This window comes from Crinia signifera, chromosome 2 (genome assembly GCF_055691185.1).
Source record: "Crinia signifera chromosome 2, ASM5569118v1, whole genome shotgun sequence".
NCBI lineage: Eukaryota > Metazoa > Chordata > Amphibia > Anura > Myobatrachidae > Crinia > Crinia signifera.
In genome coordinates this window covers 103,831,372-103,853,347 of record NC_139218.1, presented here as the reverse complement: position 1 = coordinate 103,853,347, position 21,976 = coordinate 103,831,372, and the positions used below count along the sequence as shown (strand labels likewise).

Here is a 21,976-nt window from a genome sequence, read left to right as displayed (position 1 = left end):
CATTAAGGACCCTGAGTCCCAACCTCCTTCTGAGGGCCCTGTTTTCAAAAGGAAAAAAAAGGACCCAGCAGTGTTCCCACAGTCCGCGCAGCTGGACAAAATATTCCAGGAAGCCTGGAAACACCCCAATAAAAAATTCCTGCTTTCAAAGAGGATTTAAGCCTTCTATCCTATTCCAGAGGAGTATAAAATGTGGGAGATCCATCCTCAGGTAGACGCCCACGCCACTAGACTAGTGAAGTCTACCACTCTACCTATACCAGATGTCACTTCACTAAATGACCCGGTTGAAAAGAAATTGGATCAATTTCTTAAATCAATTTATTACAATGCAGGTGCAGCCAGTCGCCTGTCCTTTGCAGCCACCTGAACTACCATGGCTATGGCTCACTGGGCAGATGAATTTCTTGAGGGCCCACAATCGGGCACTCGCAGGTCTGAACTCTTGGCATTGGTAGACAATATCAGAGAGGCTATCACCTACCTCAGTGAGAGTGTTCTAGATGGGGGTGTATTTGCGTCAAAGGTTTTTGCCCTGTCAGTAGCTGCCAGAAGAGCTCTCTGGCTCAGGTCATGGAAGGCAGATAACGACTCCAAGAGGGCGTTAGAAGCCTTGTCGTTTACAGCGACAGTGCTTTTTGGTCCAGAATTGGACAAAATAGTTACTTCCTTGGCAGCCTCCAAGTCTGCTTTTCTTCCCTCTGGCGTGTCAAAGCCAAAACAACAGTCCTATCGGTTTTTCAGACCACAAAGTAAGGCAAGGGCTAAGACCTATACAAGATTTCAGCCCTCCATCAATAATCAGAAACCCAAGCAGTGACAGGGCTGGACAGGTCGTCGACAGGCCCCTAAACAGGCAGACAAACTTACAGCTTGACGGCAAAAGTCCTATGCCATCAGAAATGGCGGTAGGAGTACGCCTTCTTTGGTTTGCAGGGATTTGGAAGACTCAACAACAGACTCTTGGGTTATGAATGTTCTATCACAAGGCTACTCCCTCACCTTTTGGTCCAGACCTCGAGTTCAATTTTTTACAACAGGTCTTCCTGCAAATCCATCGACGGCGGCAGCCCTTGAGACAGCAATCTCGACTCTCCTACAAGCACAAGTGATAATTCTGGTCCCTCCTGTGCAGAGGGGAACAGGCTTTTATTCAAATCTCTTCTTGGTAAGCAAACCAGACGGTTCTTACCGTCCGATTCTCAAGCTAAAGAGGCTGAATTTGTTCCTTCGAGTGCCAAAGTTCCACATGGAATCACTCAAGTCCATTCTCCAATCAATAGAATCGGGGGATTTCATGACGTCCCTGGATATCCAGGACGCATATCTCCACTTCCCCATAAAGTTAACACATCAGCGTTTCCTTCGGTTCGCAGTACTGGAGCGCCATTTCCAGTTCCATTTGGCCTCTCCACCGCTCCAAGAGTTTTCACGAAGGTGATGGCGGTAATGGCAGCCCATCTTCACAAACAGGAAATACAGATCCTACCGTATCTGGACGACCTTCTACTCTTGGCACAGTCAATGGACATCCTCCAGACTCACTTGCAGATAACAACAGACCTTTTCCAGACGCACAGCTGGTTGGTCAATTGGAGAAAGTCCAGCCTGACTAAGGCAACTTCCATGATTCATCTGGGAGCCCTTATAGACACAGTCTTACAGAAAGTGTTTTTACCCCGAGAAAAAAGGTTGTAGTTACAGGAGCTCATTCGATCCTTCCTCAAACAACACAGAGTGTCAATTCATATGTGCATTAAAGTGGTAGGGAAAATGGTCTCCACTTTACTAATGGTGGAGTTCGGACAATTTCACTCTCGCACACTCCAATTAGCACTCCTCAGTCACTGGAGTCGGTCACCGCTCCACTTGAAAACCCAGTTCCTGATACTAACCCGGGAGGCTCGGATCTCCCTTCTATGATGGCTCCAGTCGGAGAACCTCAAGAAGGGTAGTTTATTTGCAATTCAGGATTGGACAGTAGTCACCACAGACGCAAGCCTACAGGGCTGGGGAGCAGTGGTACTACAACACTCCTTCCAGGGTCTTTGGACACATCAACTGTCCAGACTCTCGATAAATGTCCTAGAATTACGGACCATTCACAGGACATTCAACGAATCAGGGTACCTTCTTCACAGAAGACCTGGCTCTTGCGTACGTCAATCAAGGCGGGACAAAAAGCTGGGCAGCAATGCAGGAGGAGTCTCACATTTTAAAGTGGGCAGAAAGACATCTTTCAGCCCTATCAGCGGTGTACATTCCCGGAGTGTTAAATTGGGAGGCAGACTTCCTGAATTGCCAAACAATACACTTGGGAGTGGTCCCTTCATCCAGAGGTGTTCGATCTCCTGGTGGATCGAGGGGGACTTCCACAAGTGGACCTCATGGCATCGCGCCACAACAAGAAGCTGCCACTGTTCTGCTCAAGAACAAGAGATCCTCAAGCCTGTCTGATAGACGCTCTGTCCCCTCCATGGCCCTTCCAAAGGGTCTATGCTTTCCCTCCGATAGCTCTTCTGCCACACCTCATCCAAAGAATTTAAACGAGAACAGGTGGTAGTAATCTTGATTGCCCCCAAATGCCCAAGACGGTCATGGTACCCAGACCTCCGTTTCCCTTGCCTCTACGTCCGGACTTACTGTCAAAGGGCCCTTGCCAACATCCCGACATTCACAGGTTGGCTTTGACGGGGTGGCTATTGAGCAGTTAGTTCTGAAAACAAGGGGATTTACAGTAATCAAGACCATGTTGGCAGCCAGGAAACCTTCATCCGCAAGGATCTATCACAGAATCTGGCACAAATATTTTCTGTGGTGCGAGCCTAAAGGGTTTAACCCTCGCATATATCGGCCGGCCCGGAATTCTGGCTTTTCTTCAGTCAGGCCTAGAACTAGGCCTCAGCAACGCATCCCTGAAGGTGTCAGCTCTGTCGGTGTTGTTCCAACGGAAGATTGCAATGTCTGCCACTATCCATACTTTCCTGCAGGGAGTCTTACATCTCCAACCCCCTGTTAGACCTCCAGCCAATCCATGGGATTTGGCTTTGGTCCTAAAATACTTGGCTAAATCACCTTTTAAACCGTTGGATTCTGTGGGTCTCCCCTGGCTCACTCAGAAAACTTTGTTCCTACTGGCAATTTCTTCAGCCCATAGGGTATCAAACCTCAGTGCTCTTTTGTGTAAATCCCCGTTCCTGATCTTTCACGAAGACAGAGCAGTCCTTCGTACTAGACAGGGCTAGCTCCCCAAAGTGGTATCAAAATCCCACATTAATGAGGAGATTATAGTCCCGCTTTATTCGCCACACCCTTCTTCAGCAGATGGGAGCGAAACTTCATCAGTGGATGAGTCCTTGGACGATGTTAGGGCCTTGTGCCTTTACGTCACAAGAACGGCAAGCATCAGGAAAACTGATTCTCTGTTTGTCCTGTACAGTGCGCAGAAGCCTGGGTGGCCATTATACAATCTGTCAGGCATACGTGTCGGCTGGTCTACCGGTCCCTTATTCGGTGCGGGCACACTCCACTAGGTCCGTGGGGACATCATGGGCTGTGCGGGCTGGTGTCTCGGCTGAGAACATTTGTAGGGCAGCCACATGGTCTTCTGCTCACACGTTCATTACATTTGATCGTTTTTACAATTTCGCCTCAGTTAATGCAGCCTTTGGCAGAGGTGTTCACATTTTAGCTTGGGAGCGTTCCCACCCTTAGGGGACAACAGCTTTAGGACGTCCCATTTTCCCAGCATCCACCTGGGCCATTAGAAAAAAGGGGATTTTTGGTCCTTACCTGTAAAATCCTTTTTTCGTAGGCCAAGGTGGATGCTGGGTGCACACCCTTGTACTCCAGATGAGCAGTTAAGTTAGTTGGCAGTAGTTGACTGCCCTTGTTTGTATGTTCTGTTGAATGGTTCTTCTCTCCTATCCCTATTCCTCGGCTTGTTAAGTTAAAACTGGTCTCTAAGGACAGGAAGGGGTATTAGGGGGAGGGGCTACAGGCTGCACTGTCTTAAGGTACCCATACACTAGTAAGATTTATCTTCAGATATGGCTGGTTGGAACAAAAACATGGTTATGGATGAGTGACAGTTTGTCAGTTTTCCAGGATTTCAAAGCAAATGGTCAACTGTCATTTGCTCTCATCCATAACCATGTTTTTGTTCCAACCAGACAGATCTGCAGATAAATTTGCGTGTGTATGGCCACCCATAGTACTCCTTGGTACCCGGTCCTCTCAGACCTGAAATACCTATTTTCCCAGCATCCACCTTGGCCTACGAGAAAAAGGATTTTACAGGTAAGAACCAAAAATCCCCTTATTCATCTACAACTGCAAGCCTAAGTAAGTCTTACCTTACTCAGACTTGCAGTCACAGGGGGCATTGCGAGGCCCCTGTTTTCCTGACTGCTGGCTGCCTGCACCCCTATCCTTCCCCGTGAATACCTCAATCTGTCAATTTCATTTCTGAGACACAATCGCAGGACTTGTGTTCTGTACAGAATTTACACTGTTCTAATTTCTATACAAATGGTGCTAGGTGAGGATATAAAAAATAATATTGTATATACCCATAAAGAAATTGTAGGTTTTATTTTGCCCTTTGTCTTTTTGCAGGACCACTGAAGCTTCATTAATAAACAGTAATATCCTGTGAGAAGCGGATGGAGCTCAGGTTCTCATAAGTGGTAAATCACAAGATTATGTTGCATTGTTTGTGCCATACCAGCTGCTTGTGACTTGTATGCCATGTTTACCTCAAATATTGAAGGGCTGAATATCACTCACCTCTACAATATAAAAACCTGAAATTATGTATATTTAGCACTTGTAGGGAAAAAAAGATTTTGCTGAATTCAAGAATCCAAGGAACGAGGTGAGTATGGATTATACAATTACTGATATGTTAATATTAGCACATAATATAGAAATACCCACATGTACAGTAGTTAGGTAGAGAAAATGTTATTGCTTAAAGTCAGACACATCAAATACCCCCTTTACACCACCTCAAAACCCCGGGTCTTCGGCGGGTAAGACCCGGGTCAGCGGCCGTGTAAATGGGACACGCTGTGTTCAATTACAGGGGACTTCTACCCAGGTCCTGACCTGGGTAGAACACGGCTAGGACCTGGGTAGAGAGCGGTGTAAATGGGTACACCGGGTCATCCGACCTGGCTCCCATTTACATCAATGGGGGACGTACAACCTGCGGACCGCAGCGCTCGCAGGTTGGATGGGGGGCACACACAGCCTGTGCTGCTGTCTGCTATACTCTGCAGACAGCAGCGGCAGCAGAGGAGGGGAATTGATGCCTGTGTGCGGAGAAGGCATTATTATGCAGACTAAGAGAGTGAACATTTTTCAAAAGGAGAGGGACGTCCACAGTAGAAAGATCTAGCAGCCGAAAAGGTCTAAGAAATTAAAAAGAGAATAGGCGCTCTCGGATTTAGTGGTAAAAAGGTAATTACAGACTTTTATGAGGGTGATTTTTTTTGGAGTAGAGATGATGGAAGCCGGACTGAAAGAGGGAGAGAAAGCCAGTGAGGCAATTGCAGATACAATGCTCAAGGAGTTTGAAGGCAAAAAGGAGAAGAGGCATTGCTCAGTAGTTAGGATCAAGCATGGGTTTAATAATAGGGCAGACAAGGGCATGTTTGAAGTCAGAATGGACAGTCTCTGATGAGAGGGAGATATTGAGGAAGAGGGCAAGATGGGAACAGGAAGAATGAGAAAGGTATGGAGGAAGGGATGGGGTGGGATGAGGTATATAAAAGGGTAGATAGTGATTAAATGAGTCGTGGCAAGGAATGGCAGTGGAGGGAGTTGACAGTTAAAAGATATTGTGGTTTGAAGAGATGAGGTTCTTGAAATTTGAGATGGAGAGGGCAACAAAGTAGAAAGAGAGCACATATTACATTTGCCCCCCACCTGCAGTGCACATGGTTTTGCCAATTTTGAGAACAATTTTGTCCTGCCGTCAGATCTGAATTAGGCTCACAAAGGGAAAAGTTAAAACAGAGCAGGAAATGATCAAGAGAGGGATTGGGGAGTTGGGGGTAATACAAAATGTCATAACAGTGAGTGTAGAACAAATCATGTGAGTGTCCACATAATAGGATGGTATGGACCAGTGGTCTCCAACCTGTTGCTCGCGAGCTACCAGTAGCTCAAGGTCATATTATGGGTAGCTCGCCTAGCTACAGTACTCCTGTCAGCTGGGATTAAGTGCCTGATATCAGGAGCTGAATCCGGGAGCCTCCACAAGGTTGTAAGAGAGAACCCAGAATCCTCCCGCAGCTGCAGAGGGATTCAGTGTCATTCTCCCATAACAGACTGGAGGCTGCTATGGCAACCCAGGAATATGCACACCGCCGGTAGCCACTGGTGGAAGACAGCAGAACAGCTGACACTCCCACAGAGATAAGTGGGAAGGTAGTTGGGAGTCACTGCAAGACGGAGAGGGGATCCGTTGGAAGATGGCCAGACAGGAACGGGAACCACATGAGAAATTAGCAGATTTTTATTAAAACATTTTTAGTAGCTCTTCAAGCGGTTTCATTTTTTCTCGAGTAGTTCACACCCCAAATAAGGTTGGTGAACACTGGTATAGACTAAGCATTATTTGTGAGTTTAAGTAGTTTAGATGCAGAGGTTTCTGTGGAGATTACAATTTTGAAATCACCTAAAAAATTGAGGGAATATCTGTAGACAGGAAGTGAGGCAGCTAGGACCTAAACCACACCATCACTCAAACAATGATCGTATTTGCTGGAAAATCTATCGGGTTGGGCCCAGTGAGGACACGGGTCTCATACCATTGGGTGGAGCGGAAACATTTGTGAATTTGTGATTTCAGATCATTGGATAGTGAGTCAATAAAACCCTCCCATATCTAGAAAAACGTTTCCGTACGTTCTTCTTTTTGGAGGGATGATTCCACCCATTCCATATGGAATATATGGAATAGCTTTGCTCGGAACAGGGGTATAGAAGGAGGGTCCTTATGTATCCATTGATGTAGGATACATTTGCGGGCTACCGCAGATATAATGAGCATCATCTTTTTTCTCTCCTGTAAGATTGGTGTCCCCACAGGAAAAATGCCTAGGATTGCCCACTCCGCCGGCAGGGGAAGACGGTTCAGTAAGAATGTAATGGAAAATCCCTGAACTTGTTTCCAGAAACGTTTAATAATAGAGCAGTCCCACATGAGGTGTTGGAATGTTGCGTCAGGACTATCACATTTTGAGCAACTGTCTGTGTCTGAGATACCCATTAAGTGTCGTCAATGTGGGGAGAGGTAGCCATTTTGATAGATATTGTAAAACATCTCTCTGTACATTGAAGCTGGTAATGTTTTCCAAGAGTATAAGAAGGAACGCAGTTGATGTTTTAGTGTGAGTTGGGGGAATGTTCGCAGCCATGTGGATAGGCCAGTGTGTTTTGTAGAATGATCACTGGGTGTATGAAGGGTCTGGTAATAAGTAGAAATTGCTTTCCTGCCAGAAGTGGGTTTGAAGAGCAGAGTGTCAAGTTCGTTTGTAAGGTCTGTAGATGATAAATGTCGGAGTACTGAGAGTAGTGTTGGGCCTGGTAAACCGCCAATGCTTGTGTGGCTGGGAGATCATATTTGTCTACCAAAGCCTGTGCCGTTAGTGGAGCTGTGGCCGTGTTATCGACAAGGGCCCGAATGTGTAGGATTCCCTTGGTCCTCCATGAAATAAATGGGTGCGTGGCCGAGCCGTCCTGGAAATCAGGATTGTTCAGAAGCGGAAGAAATAGTGAGTGGTGGCTATTAAGATTTAATTTGTGTCGTGTGCGGTGCCAGACAGTCCATGCCGTCATCAGTAGAGGGTTTTGTGTGGTAGGGTCCGTTAGTTCCTGTTTGTGGCAGTGAAATGATTGGTCGATGTCGGTGTCTGTATGGTTGGTAGTGGCGTGAATCCAGTCTCGGATATATCGGAGTATTCCGGCTTGATTATAAAGTGATAGATTTGGGAGATTCACTCCTCCATTGGAGACTGGTTGTTGTAGTTTTAGATAGCTTATCCGTGGTCGTTTAGTATGCCAAATGAATTTGCGAAATGTGGTGTTGATGAGTTTCTCATCGGAGGCCAATAGAAGAATTGGTAACATTTGAAGCGGATATAATAGTTTGGGAAATGTGATCATTTTTAATAAGTGAACACGTCCCAGGTATGAGAGCATTAAGTGTCTCCAGTTGTCTAGTTCCGTCAAGATAGGTTTCAGGGTTTTGGTGATATTGAACTTATAGAGGTCTGAAATACGCTTAGGGATGTATATCCCTAGGTATTTTATCGCGGTGGTTGCCCAGCGTATGTGGCTTTTCCCTGCCCAGTGGGGGCGAGTTTGTGGGCCTAGATATAAACCTTGGGATTTATCTTGGTTTATAGAAAAGCCAGAGACTGTACCGTATTGGTTGATTTTTTGTAGAATAGGGAGAAGGGTGGATTCAGGGTTTGTTACATAAAGTAGGAGGTTGTCCGCAAAGGCCATGACTTTGATTTCACGCGAACCCATGGGGATCCCTTGATTGTAGGAGCCGTAAGAGGGGATCAAGTGCAATATTAAATAGTAAAGGGGAGAGAGGACAACCCTGACGCGTCCCTCTGTCAATCGTGATGGGATGGCCTCTTTGTCCATTTACTAGCAGAGATGTACTAGGGGAAGTGTATAGGTATCTAAACAGTTGTATAAAATGATTGCCAAATGCTTGAATTGTTAAAATTTTCTGGAGGTGTGTCCAGGAGATAGACTCGAAAGTTTTTTTAGCATCTAGGCTGAGAAGCATCGAGGGTGGGGCGTTTTTGTCTAGGAAAGTCTTTATCACTGCAGCCAATGCCGTGCGGACACCCCGTACTGAATATCTGTCACAGGTGAAACCTAGCTGGTGAGTTGTTAGTATTGTGGGCAAGATGGAGTGGAGACGGTTTTCCATGATTTTGGACAAGATTTTCAGATCTTGGTTGAGCAATGTTATTGGTCTATAAGAAGTTATAAGTTCTGGATCTCTATCTGGTTTCGGGAGGAGTATGGTGTGTGATTCGGTGAACCCGGGGAACGGGATTTGGTCTAGATGGATTTTTTTGAATAGTTGTGTTAGTATGGGTGTTATATGTGGCTTGAGTATTTTGTAATATTCACCCGTGTATCCGTCGGGGCCTGGGGATTTACCGATAGGAATTTGAGAGATTACCGTAGAAACCTCTATCTCTGTGATCTCTCTATTTAGGTGTTCTTGTTGGTCTTCTGTAAGTTTGGGAAGATTGACTTGTGTTAAGAGACGATCATGTAGGTGTTCGTCTGTAGTGGGTGCAGTGTATAGGGTGCTATAATAAGAATGGAATTTGGATAGGATAGTAGGTGTCGTGTGGTCCCTATGTGTTGTGGTTGGGTCTCTAATAAGTTTAATGTAGTGTTTTGTTTTGTGTCCCTTCATCATGTTGACTAAGAGACGGCCAGCCTTATTGCCCCATATATAGTAACGGTTAGACGTAAAGCCCACATGTCGTCGGGCGTCCGCCAGTAGGAAGCTCTCCATTAATTGTTGTTTTTGTTTATAGTCAAGGAACGTGGGGTCAGATGGGTTATCTACACATGTTTGATAGGCCTCCAGTACTGATTTGAGCAGGGAGTTATATTTTTCTCGGTGGTCTCTACGGTGTTTGGATTGGTAGTCCAGTATGTGTCCTCGGAGGACAGTCTTAGAGGTTGCCCAGAATAGGGCGGGGTCATCCCAGTGTTCCAGGTTGTCATTTGTTTTGTAAGAATTTAGTGAACTGTTCTGATTTGTATAGCGAGGATGGGAATCTCCAGTACCTTGTTGTGGTTTCTGGGTTGGGGTGCTGGAGGGATAAAGAATGGTGTGCCCCCTAGGGTGCACAGACAGGTGTTTTTAAGGGTGCCTCGCTAAGAGCTGCCACTTAGAAAGGGGTTGTCGGCCCCAATAGACCAAGCAAAAAAGAAAAGAAAATTAAGTGGCGCTGGTTTGATGAAAAGGGTATATAAATGTTTAATAACAATTAAAATTAATAGGTACAATAACACAATATGAAAAATAATAAATAATGGAAAATAAAAAATAAAAAATAAAATGAATTGAGGAATCAGATGGATAAAAACAAATATGTTGTTATAACTGGACCGGAGGCTGAATTGATGAATTGAAAAGTATGACCAGTTCCATTGGATGAGGAGGTATAACAGTAATTGAGAAAAATCAAGGGGCCCAATGGGCTAATAGTTACCACACGATGTCTCAGATGGTCTAATCCCAGATATGATTATGGGGTGTCCTCAATTGGTTGCGGGGGTGGGGCCACAATGGGCAATGACCCGATGATGACGGGGGCTAAGGTTGTATATAGCCAGGTATTTCCCACTTCGCTAGAGGTCCCAATTTAGCGGTTGGTGAAAAGCAGGTGTCCTCAAGGTTGGTAAACTTGAATGGCAAGTGATGTAAGTGGCCAACCTCAATTCCTGCACTCGCTGTATACAAGATGTCTGGTTGGGATGATGACCGATGATTGGTATTGGTGGTAACAAGCTGAGAGAGCGTGGGTGACAAGATGACAATGAAGATCCAGATGGGCTGGGTAGGCAGGGGGTATTCAATGGGTACAGTTGGTCCGGTCCAGAGGTACTACTAACGCGTTTCGCTGCTTGAAAGGTGCAGCTTTTTCAAATTCTGGAAAATGAGTGGTGGACATGAGAGTGAAAAGTATATGTTTTGTCATTGGGGTTTAGAATTCTCCATGCATCATGGAGGTTGTGTATGTTTTGAAGAAGGTGTATGCCTTTATCTCCCATAGAGGAGCTTGGTTGGGGCTGTGTCGATCTGTCTAAATGGGGGTCAACTATACAGTTGAAATCTCCCCCAATCACAAGGTTGTGATGAGTGCATTGTAGTAAAAAATTTGAGAGAGCCTGGAAGAAATCGCTGTTTGGAGATGGTGGGGCATATAAGTTTAGGAGGGTGTAATGTGTGTCCTGTATGAGCACATCTAGTAAAAGGAATTGTCCCTCTTCGTCTTTAAAGGTATCTAGAATTGTGTATCGTAGGCGTTTATGGAAAAGAATGGCCACACCACGTCTTTTAGAGGTGTAAGAGGCTGAGACACATTCCCTGATCCAGGTATCTTTTATCGACCCATCCTGGGCCAGTGTCCAGTGTGTCTCCTGTAGGAACACTACATCCGGGGAGAGGCGTTTTAGATGGGTAGAGATTTTTTTCCGTTTTACCGGTGAGTTGAGGCCATGTACATTCCACGAGACTATGTGTAGTTGGTCGTGTGTAGTAGTAGTAGGGGCAGTATGATGTGAGCTAGATGTCATCCTATACCCTGCTTTGACTTTGCCCTTTCAAAGATCAAGGTGAGCATCATGACCATGTCCCCAGCCCAGCCTCTGGGGAACCGGTTAGCGGTTGAGGGTGCTAGGCTCCAGCCACGTCCGCCCATAACATCTTCACACAATAAAAAAAGTAAGAACATTTCACAATTGAAGTTAGTGCTCCAATCCTTGCCTTTTTCAACATTTTCCAATGAGAAAAAACAAAAACCTGAGGCTTCAAGCACACAGGTAGTTGGGTCATTAACCATGAACAAATACAAACATATACATAACTGTGTTTGAAATCTTAATTTGTAAGAGATACAGGATAAAGCTAGGAATAAGAGAAAAATGGGGTATGGGTACATTGGTTATCAGTGGATTGTATGTATCTCTCTTTTATAAAGGGGTTGGTATCTAGGACTATTCCTGACCAGCTTGTTGTGGAGATCTTGGGGGGGAGTTTTCAGCCAGTGACAGCGAGGACACGAAGGATCTTGCCGAGCGAGGATCTTCAAAGTGATGAGTGGTGCCATTCACTGTAACTTTTAATTTAGCTGGAAATAGAAGTGTAAACTTGTAGTGTCGGTCAAAGAGCATCTTGCATATTGGGGAGAATTCCCTGCGTTTCTGGGAGACCAATGCAGAGAAATCCTGAAATATCAGGATCTTCCGGCTGTCTATTGACACTGAACCAGCTCTACGATATGCGCAAAGTATTGATTCTTTGTCTCTGTAGTTCAGGTATTTTGCTATGACTGGTCTGGGCCGATCACCCGCTTGGGCTCGTTCCGGGCCTAGTCTGTGAGCTCTTTCGATTATGATATTCCCAGAGGGCGAGAGGCCCAGGGCATGGGTAAGGTCAGATTGAAGATATTGCAGTAGGGTTTGGCCAGTGATCGATTCGGGTATACCCAGAAATCGTAAGTTGTTACGACGATTTCTGTTTTCTAAATTGTCAATTTTGTCTAGGAGGGTTTTAATTGTCGACTCATGGGTGTCAACAGAGGATTGGACCGACACCAGGGTGTCTTCTTGGTCGTTGATCCTTTGCTCCAACGTCCCAATTTGTTTGGTGTTGGAATCAAGTTGGGAGACCACTGAGGCTAATGTGCTTTTGAATTCTGAAAATTGTTGGTCTATGGCTGGTTTGAGGACCAATAGCATTTCCCGTGCTGCTTCCGTCGCTGATGGAACAGCCAGGTGAGTGGATGAAGGTGGGGGTTGGGAGACTAGTTGTGAGAGGGAAGGGGTAGAGGGTGGGGTAGCTTGATCTCTGTGAGAGCTTTGAGAGGAGGAGGGGGTGGGTTGGGGGACCTTTGTCCCTTGGGGTCTACCTTTTACCATGTTAGTAGCAGAGTAAGGCTCAAAAAACCTGTGCATAACCTGGAAAGCGGAAATGTAGAATGGGAGAGTTATCTCCCGATTCTAGAGAGATACGTAATACAATAAATTCAAAACATTGTCAACCCCCAGAGGGGCTTGTAATACAATAAATTCAAAGCACTGTCATCCCTTAAAGAGATACGCAATATATTAAATTCAAGGCACTGCCAGCCCCCGTAGGGACACGTAATACAATAAATTCAAAGCACCGCAAACCCTTATTATTATAAAAGCGAGAGAATCTTAGTGATCACATAAAAACATTGTGAGACACACGGCTAATACAATTGAGAAAGAAAAGGTTTTGTAACAGCAGTATGAGAATGATGATGAACTCACGAGTCCTGTCTAGTAGGAGTAGCAGTTGACAGAGCTGTCGGAAGGGCAGTCCAGAACACTTAAAAGGGGGGGCGTTGATACTGCGCTTTTCGTGTGTGGAAAGGGCAGAGCGGACAGTTCCTCCTGAGACCGCTAAGCGTGGGTGGGCTCAACCTCTGCACCCAAGGCCCCAGCGGGCCGTCACTCTCGGATTAGGTGTGTTGTGTCACGGGGGTACTGTTACAAAGTAGGTAAGGCTGAAAAAAGACTTGCGTCCATCTAGTTCAACCTGGTATAGATATCCATTGCTGATTTGGTAGGTTCTGGTATTTTACAGACAAATTATATTTCTTATTTGTACCCATGGATGTTTTTCTCCAGTAAATGTTGGGGAGAGGTATTCCACCACCGGCTTCTGTGGGGGCAGAGGTCAGCCTTCGTTGTGGAGTAGGGAAAGACTTGGTCTGGTTTGAGAGGTGATGTGCAGGCGTTCTGGAGCAGAGATCACCTTCGCCTGAATTGGCCCGGTCCAGGTGTGGCAGCCTGTTATTGTGGGCAAAGGGCCTAGCTGGCAGTTGGCTGGTTTCTGTGTGTATGGGTAATGGAGTCGTCTTTTCCGTTCAAGTCAAAAATGTTGCAGAGTCGGAGACATCAATCAATGGTGCTGTTGATTGGCTGGCCTAGGTGTGCCAGAGGTCTCAAGCAAGTAGGGCAGTCTCTGGGTGGGGTAAGTAGGTGGACGTATGTCCCAGTATGCAGTTGATGACTGGGGAGGGTTTGGTGTCACTTGGTGAGGGTGACCTGGGTTGAGTGGAATAGGGACCGGGGGGGGTGATCAGGGATGCAGTATCAGCTGGGAGGAGTGGGGGTGGTTAGGCAAGAGGACTTCTCGTCTCTGAGATATACTGAGCTCCGGTACCTGTTTACTGGCTGTTAGCTGCGGAAGCCATGTGTAGTGTCCCGGAATATAGCCTGTGGAGAGCGGGTAACTGGTGGGGTGCAGGGATGGGAGACAGGAGCCGTCCGTGTATGGAAAGAGGACCTGCGCAGCACCCCTCCACTCCGAAGTCTAGTCCTGCAGGGTGTCAGCAAAGGCTTCCCCAGGTCCCGGTCAGGCAGCCGTCGGAGCCGTCACCGCCGATCAGCCAGCTGAACAGGGAGACAGCTGTGCTGCTGTGATCCCTGCCCCCTCATGTGCCACGTGCGGCAGACAGCCTGGAGCCGAGCGCGACACCCGCCGCTGGATGCACCGCCGATCCCAGACAGCCAGACACCCGGCGGCACGCTGCGGAGGATGGTTGTCTCGGTGAGTGGTCCCACAGGGTGGTTAGGGGCACTGGAAGGAGGGTTGTGGGGCTAGGCCGCAAGACAAGATGGCGGACGCGCCTTGGGCTCCGGATCTGAGGAGCCGGTCTCCGGTGGATTGGGGTGGGTCGGAAGCCGGTCCCGGCTGGGGACACTTGCCGACGCTTATCCCTTATGTTGAGGTTGGCACGGGGGTCAGTTTGAGCCGTGTGTGCAGTCTTATTTGATTGCTTTTAGTGCCGCGGTCTGGGAGCTCATTAAGAACGCGTCCTCCCTGGAGTAACGCCAACCGGAAGCCCCCATAATATATATATTTTTTAAATATATCTAATATGAAGAATATTAAAATTATATTTCTTTTTTTTTAAATGACTTTTTTCAATCACTGTTGAGCTTCATAATGACGAGGTGAAAACTAGATGAGAGCCACTAAATCATTTTTATGAGTCACCCGGCCATTTCTGTGAGGGTTGGCAATTTTGCCCCCATCTCTATAATACTAAGGGGGAAATTTACTAAGGCTGTTCCCTGTACAAAAGGGTACAAATGGGATTGGCTGTATAAGACCAACAAATATAAATGGAGAGTACAGCCGTATTCTCCTTATTGGTATTTTTCGATATCGTAGCCGCTTGTACACATTCGTATTTGGGTGCCGAAAATATGGCAGACAAATATGTACAAGCTACCAGCATCATACGGATCTGTCAGATATGGCCAATGCTGGGCAGTGTAGAAAAGAAAATATATAATTTTTTTTTTTTTTAGCGTGGGTCCCCCCGCCTGGCTATAATCAGCCCCAGGCTCATTAAACTGGTCCTGGTTTTAGAAATTCAGGATGGACAAAAAAATGGGGTCCCCCCCATATTTTTTTAACCAGCACCAGGCTCATGGGTCGATCCTGGTTTCCAAAATACAGGAACATCGGGAGGCAATGGAGCCAGTGCCCCCTTTAAGGCTGGCACCCGGCGGCAGATGACTCCATTGCCTCTGGAGACTACACTTAGCAGAGCTGTGCAAAGCTTGTGGAAGCATGTGAGAAATGGCGCTGAATTCTCGGGACGCCGAGCCTTTAAAGACTCGGCATCATGTGAGAATCTGACACTAGAATACAGCGTTTGGCCGCACTTGGGTTTCCGAACAAAGTCAGAAACTTGCAATATACAGTACTGTATATATACAGTATATTATGAAATAATGTGTAAATGCTGTCTGCATGCATAAAGTAATTGCAATGTATGTTTATTGAACAGAATCTTAGAATCCCAAGATGATGCCCAAATTGGTAATTTTGGTGACAGTAGCTGTGGCCCTTGCCTGCCTTGTACAAGTTGGGGAAGCGGAAAAGTAAGTTGTTCAAATTATACAACATTATTTCAGATATATATATACTGTAATGTGTATAATATGATACTTGCCAAAATTGTCCAAGAATTGTGCTTAATGCATACTCCTAACAGGCTGTCAGTGATACGGGGGCTTTCTGTGTTGCTCACCGGTTCGATGGGCTGCTTGAGCACTGGGTGGCAGGCAGCAGGTGACTCGCATCATGTCCTGGTGCAGTGAAGGAGTCTCCAAGGCTGGCTAGCACAGAAGTGGGCAACGCTGACTACCACTGAAGGAGTGTTCTCCGTGGCTAGCTGGCAGGTGGATATTCTGTGTGGTTGGCTGCAAATGACCCGCAGTCCAACACTGATTACAGTGATTGGCTGGTCAGTGGCAGATTGAGATAGATAGGCCCAAGTCCTCCCCTCTCTTCAGAGTGCCAGGGCCTTGGACAACCGCACCCCTAGCACCCATCTGATGGCGGCCCAGCCCTTCTGTTCCCAGGATGCCTGCCAACAAGACTGTAGAAAGGGCATTTTTAAGTGGACTTTGAGCTCTGCCAAAATTGTCCAAGAATTGTGCTTGATGCATACTCCTAACAGGCTGTCAGTGATTAGACAGCTGATAGGTGCCATGACTAGTGTGCACTCCTGTATCCAGTCCTATAGTATGTGCAAGTGACCCATCATTACACATGTATGTATAATGTCAGATGTGCAGAGAGAGGAGTTGCTAAACACATATAGTAACACATATGGTAAACAAAGCTGCTGAACTCGTACTTCAATACATCCTACCCACTGATTTGGATGAATTTAAAATTGAACTTGTAAATGTCTCCCTTGTTCTCTTATGACAGTGTGAATGTCCTCAATTTGTTTTGTTGTCAATTCAAGTTTCTTCAAACATCGTTTGTCATTTTGGTTGATCAAATACAACTTACAAAGACAAGTTTTACATCACCCAATTCATCTCTATCTAACCTGCTGCTCAGAATTCGATACTGTATAAATTACATTTTGATTCACTAGTACTTTGCTGACAATAAAATGTTCTTTCTGGTGTAGGGAAGAAGAAAGCAACAATGAGATTGAGAAAAGGGAGATACAACAGGACCAACCTGGAGTTATATTTGAGAGGAGAATTTCTCGGTGAGGACAGAGAAAACTACACAACCCCATGAGTATTCTGTACTTTGGCAAAGTTCACAGGCCCATCTGAGCAGTAGAAGATTGTCTGCTTAGGACTCTGAGGGTCTCTTCTGCAGGGCTGCCATCAGGAATTGTGGGGCCCAGGACTGACAAAATAGACAGCCCCCCCCCCCCCCCCAAACTCCCCCTATTGCACAAATTATTACTTTTAGATACAGCCTGTCATTATATTCACAGCATGTTTAGAGTGTCAGCCCTGGGCCGCCTCTCACTGCTGAGCTGCTAATTTATAAAATGACCTTTCAAGCTTGCCTTCTCCTCTCCTCATGCTGCACACTTAAGGCTGTCGGCTCCTCTGCCCGGCTCATTGGCACAACGTGACTGTGCTGTATACGGGGGCTTTCTGTGTTGCTCACCGGTTCGATGGGCTGCTTGAGCACTGGGTGGCAGGCAGCAGGTGACCCGCATCATGTCCTGGTGCAGTGAAGGAGTCTCCAAGGCTGGCTAGCACAGAAGTGGGCAACGCTGACTACCACCGAAGGAGTGTTCTCCGTGGCTAGCTGGCAGGTGGATATTCTGTGTGGTTGGCTGCAAATGACCCGCAGTCCAACACTGATTACAGTGATTGGCTGGTCAGTGGCAGATCGAGGGGGAGATTCTCTAAGCTGAAAATGCGGTAAAAACCCTGTTATCGGGTTTTTACCGCATTTTGGGATGCTGTAAGAATCCCCCGCCGGGTTACCGCGGCGGGGGGCATCGCCAGAAAAATCTGGCGATGCCCCATAGAAGCCAATGGGCTTCTATCGCAACCCTCCGCCGCCCCGCGCCGCCCCCCCGCCGCCCCGCATCGCCACCTCCCCCCTCACCTGTGTCCGGGCAGCACAGCGCAGTGCTGCCCGGACCTGTGACCTCCTCCCTGCACTGATCCTCTTCCGGGTGCAGGGAGAAGGAGAGCCCAGCGCAGCAGCAGCAGCGCCAGGTGTGGGAGGGAGGGGAGAGCCGCTGGGACCTGCTGGGACCCGGCGACTCTCACTGCAAAGGACAGCTCTTAACGCAAGAGCTGTCCTTTGCCTTAATTATCGCATATGTTACAGCATATGCGATAATTAAATATGCAATGGGCGGCGAAGGGGGGCGGAGATTCTTAGAGAATCTCCCCCTGAGATAGATAGGCCCAAGTCCTCCCCTCTCTTCAGAGTGCCAGGGCCTTGGACAACCGCACCCCTAGCACCCATCTGATGGCGGCCCAGCCCTTCTGTTCCCAGGATGCCTGCCAACAAGACTGTAGAAAGGGCATTTTTAAGTGGACTTTGAGCTCTGCCAAAATTGTCCAAGAATTGTGCTTGATGCATACTCCTAACAGGCTGTCAGTGATTAGACAGCTGATAGGTGCCATGACTAGTGTGCACTCCTGTATCCAGTCCTATAGTATGTGCAAGTGACCCATCATTACACATGTATGTATAATGTCAGATGTGCAGAGAGAGGAGTTGCTAAACACATATAGTAACACATATGGTAAACAAAGCTGCTGAACTCGTACTTCAATACATCCTACCCACTGATTTGGATGAATTTAAAATTGAACTTGTAAATGTATCCCTTGTTCTCTTATGACAGTGTGAATGTCCTCAATTTGTTTTGTTGTCAATTCAAGTTTCTTCAAACATCGTTTGTCATTTTAATTGATCAAATACAACTTACAAATACAAGTTTTAAATCACCCAATTCATCTCTATCTAACCTGCTGTTCAGAATTTGATACTGTATAAATTACATTTTGATTCACTAGTACTTTGCTGACAATAAAATGTTCTTTCTGGTGTAGGGAAGAAGAAAGCAACAATGAGATTGAGAAAAGGGAGATACAACAGGACCAACCTGGAGTTATATTTGAGAGGAGAATTTCTCGGTGAGGACAGAGAAAACTACACAACCCCATGAGTATTCTGTACTTTGGCAAAGTTCACAGGCCCATCTGAGCAGTAGAAGATTGTCTGCTTAGGACTCTGAGGGTCTCTTCTGCAGGGCTGCCATCAGGAATTGTGGGGCCCAGGACTGACAAAATAGACAGCCCCCCCCCCCCAAACTCCCCCTATTGCACAAATTATTACTTTTAGATACAGCCTGTCTTAGCCTGTCATTATATTCACAGCATGTTTAGAGTGTCAGCCCTGGGCTGCCTCTCACTGCTGAGCTGCTAATTTATAAAATGACCTTTCAAGCTTGCCTTCTCCTCTCCTCATGCTGCACACTTAAGGCTGTCGGCTCCTCTGCCCGGCTCATTGGCACAACGTGACTGTGCTGTATACGGGGGCTTTCTGTGTTGCTCACCGGTTCGATGGGCTGCTTGAGCACTGGGTGGCAGGCAGCAGGTGACCCGCATCATGTCCTGGTGCAGTGAAGGAGTCTCCAAGGCTGGCTAGCACAGAAGTGGGCAATGCTGACTACCACCGAAGGAGTGTTCTCCGTGGCTAGCTGGCAGGTGGATATTCTGTGTGGTTGGCTGCAAATGACCCGCAGTCCGACACTGATTACAGTGATTGGCTGGTCAGTGGCAGATCGAGGGGGAGATTCTCTAAGCTGAAAATGCGGTAAAAACCCCGTTATCGGGTTTTTACCGCATTTTGGGATGCTGTAAGAATCCCCCGCCGGGTTACCGCGGCGGGGGGCATCGCCAGAAAAATCTGGCGATGCCCCATAGAAGCCAATGGGCTTCTATCGCAACCCTCCGCCGCCCCGCGCCGACCCCCCGCCGCCCCGCATCGCCCCCGACCCCCTCACCTGTGTCCGGGCAGCACAGCGCAGTGCTGCCCGGACCTGTGACCTCCTCCCTGCACTGATCCTCTTCCGGGTGCAGGGAGAAGGAGAGCCCAGCGCAGCAGCAGCAGCGCCAGGTGTGGGAGGGAGGGGAGAGCCGCTGGGACCTGCTGGGACCCGGCGACTCTCACTGCAAAGGACAGCTCTTAACGCAAGAGCTGTCCTTTGCCTTAATTATCGCATATGTTACAGCATATGCGATAATTAAATATGCAATGGGCGGCGAAGGGGGGCGGAGATTCTTAGAGAATCTCCCCCTGAGATAGATAGGCCCAAGTCCTCCCCTCTCTTCAGAGTGCCAGGGCCTTGGACAACCGCACCCCTAGCACCCATCTGATGGCGGCCCAGCCCTTCTGTTCCCAGGATGCCTGACAACAAGACTGTAGAAAGGGCATTTTTAAGTGGACTTTGAGCTCTGCCAAAATTGTCCAAGAATTGTGCTTGATGCATACTCCTAACAGGCTGTCAGTGATTAGACAGCTGATAGGTGCCATGACTAGTGTGCACTCCTGTATCCAGTCCTATAGTATGTGCAAGTGACCCATCATTACACATGTATGTATAATGTCAGATGTGCAGAGAGAGGAGTTGCTAAACACATATAGTAACACATATGGTAAACAAAGCTGCTGAACTCGTACTTCAATACATCCTACCCACTGATTTGGATGAATTTAAAATTGAACTTGTAAATGTCTCCCTTGTTCTCTTATGACAGTGTGAATGTCCTCAATTTGTTTTGTTGTCAATTCAAGTTTCTTCAAACATCGTTTGTCATTTTAATTGATCAAATACAACTTACAAATACAAGTTTTACATCACCCAATTAGTCTCTATCTAACCTGCTGCTCAGAATTCCATACTGTATAAATTACTAATCATGGCTTAAATTTTGATTCACTAGTACTTTGCTGACAATAACATTTTCTCTCTGGTGTAGGGAAGAAGAAAGCAACAATGAGATTGAGAAAAGGGAGATACAACAGGACCAACCTGGAATGATATTTGAGAGGAGAATTTGTATACCTCATCTCATTCCGTGCTAAGATTTGCTAAACTTGTGCACACTGCCAAGTTTACAGTATATACATATATTTCAATATAAATATTGTCTGACATTATTGGAAATGTTTTTACTTTCTGATAAATTGATCTACAGCATTAAAATACGAGCATAACTAATATGGCATTATGTGTGGTCTTTTATTTATTTGTTACATTGATGCTGGCAGAGCGTAAATTAATCTAAGTTGCACGAAGGCAAGTTGCAGTTTGTCACCAGTCACCTCTGTGTATCATCCCAGAATCCAGCAGCATTGCTTGCTCAGCACAGGCTGAGTAATACCAGGCAAGAGATACCTGTTCCCTATTACAGATGTTATCAGGGCTTCTGGTATAGGGTCAATTAACCCTTTGAGTGCCTGGTGGATTTGTCAAAATAGGTGTAAAAATTGGCAAGCAAACATACACAACATTTGTTATTTGAATATATAACTAATGTGAGTGATGCTGGCATTTTTAGCAGCTTTTTTGCACATCTCTCACAGACATTTTGGCACTAAAAGGAGTTAATTACAGGTGCAACCCTAGTCTCCATTGCAAGTGCATTGGTCACACGTGGATCCCGCTGTAAATCACACAGGTCCTGTTTTACATGCAGGTGCCCCTTCAGGGCTTGGACCTCGGAGGCTGGAGTGTCCATTGCCTCTGGAAATTACTCCCCTAAATGCTGGGCATTAGGACCCAGACAAGTCTGTCCTTGAGTCTATTGTGCTGCTACACTATGGGCCTTATTCTAGTTCACTCTTTCTGACAAAATCCTTCTTAGATGGACAAAAACATGTGCACTGCAGGGGGGGGCAGATGTTACTTGTGCAGAGAGAATTAGATTTGGGTGAGTTAATCTGTTTCTGTGCAGGGTAAATACTGACTGCTTTATGTTTACACTGAAGTAAACCCCACCCAAATCTAATTCTCTCTGCACGAGAAACATCTGCCCCACCTGCAGTGCACATGGTTTTGTCCATCTAAGAAGGAATTTGTCAGAAAGAGTGAACCAAAATAACCCCCTATGTGACTTCAGTCATCTGAATATCCTTTTTCAGTAATGTGAGAGACTCTGAGGGAATTTGGACCAAACTCTTGTGCTTACCTGTATGAAGCTGTTTCAGCATCTTGCATCATTACAGTATCTACAAGCAACATACAATGGTGGGCAATCTGAGAACCCTACCTCCAGGCATGTAACTAGATATTCATAGGCCCCATAGCAAAAGTTTGTAAGGGCCTTCTATGTAGCAACTGATAAATTACGG

At 46.5% G+C, this 21,976-nt stretch overlaps 1 protein-coding gene across 2 annotated transcripts in view; it reads left to right on the top strand.

The window, feature by feature from the left end:
- LOC146058805 (uncharacterized) overlaps nucleotides 1–20,828 on the top strand; it is a 43,504-nt gene extending 22,676 nt beyond the window's left edge. Inside the window, exons 2-7 of one of the 2 annotated variants that reach the window (XM_083171037.1) lie at nucleotides 4,618–4,688; nucleotides 4,826–4,876; nucleotides 15,618–15,711; nucleotides 16,758–16,841; nucleotides 18,670–18,753; nucleotides 20,602–20,828. In XM_083171037.1, coding sequence (XP_083027163.1) covers nucleotides 15,635–15,711; nucleotides 16,758–16,841; nucleotides 18,670–18,753; nucleotides 20,602–20,707 — 351 coding nt within the window. In that variant the 5' untranslated portion in view covers nucleotides 4,618–4,688; nucleotides 4,826–4,876; nucleotides 15,618–15,634 and the 3' untranslated portion in view covers nucleotides 20,708–20,828. The remainder of the gene's footprint in view (nucleotides 1–4,617; nucleotides 4,689–4,825; nucleotides 4,877–15,617; nucleotides 15,712–16,757; nucleotides 16,842–18,669; nucleotides 18,754–20,601) is intronic. The other variant, XM_083171038.1, reaches the window with a different exon arrangement.
- The last annotated feature ends 1,148 nt before the right edge of the window (nucleotides 20,829–21,976 follow it).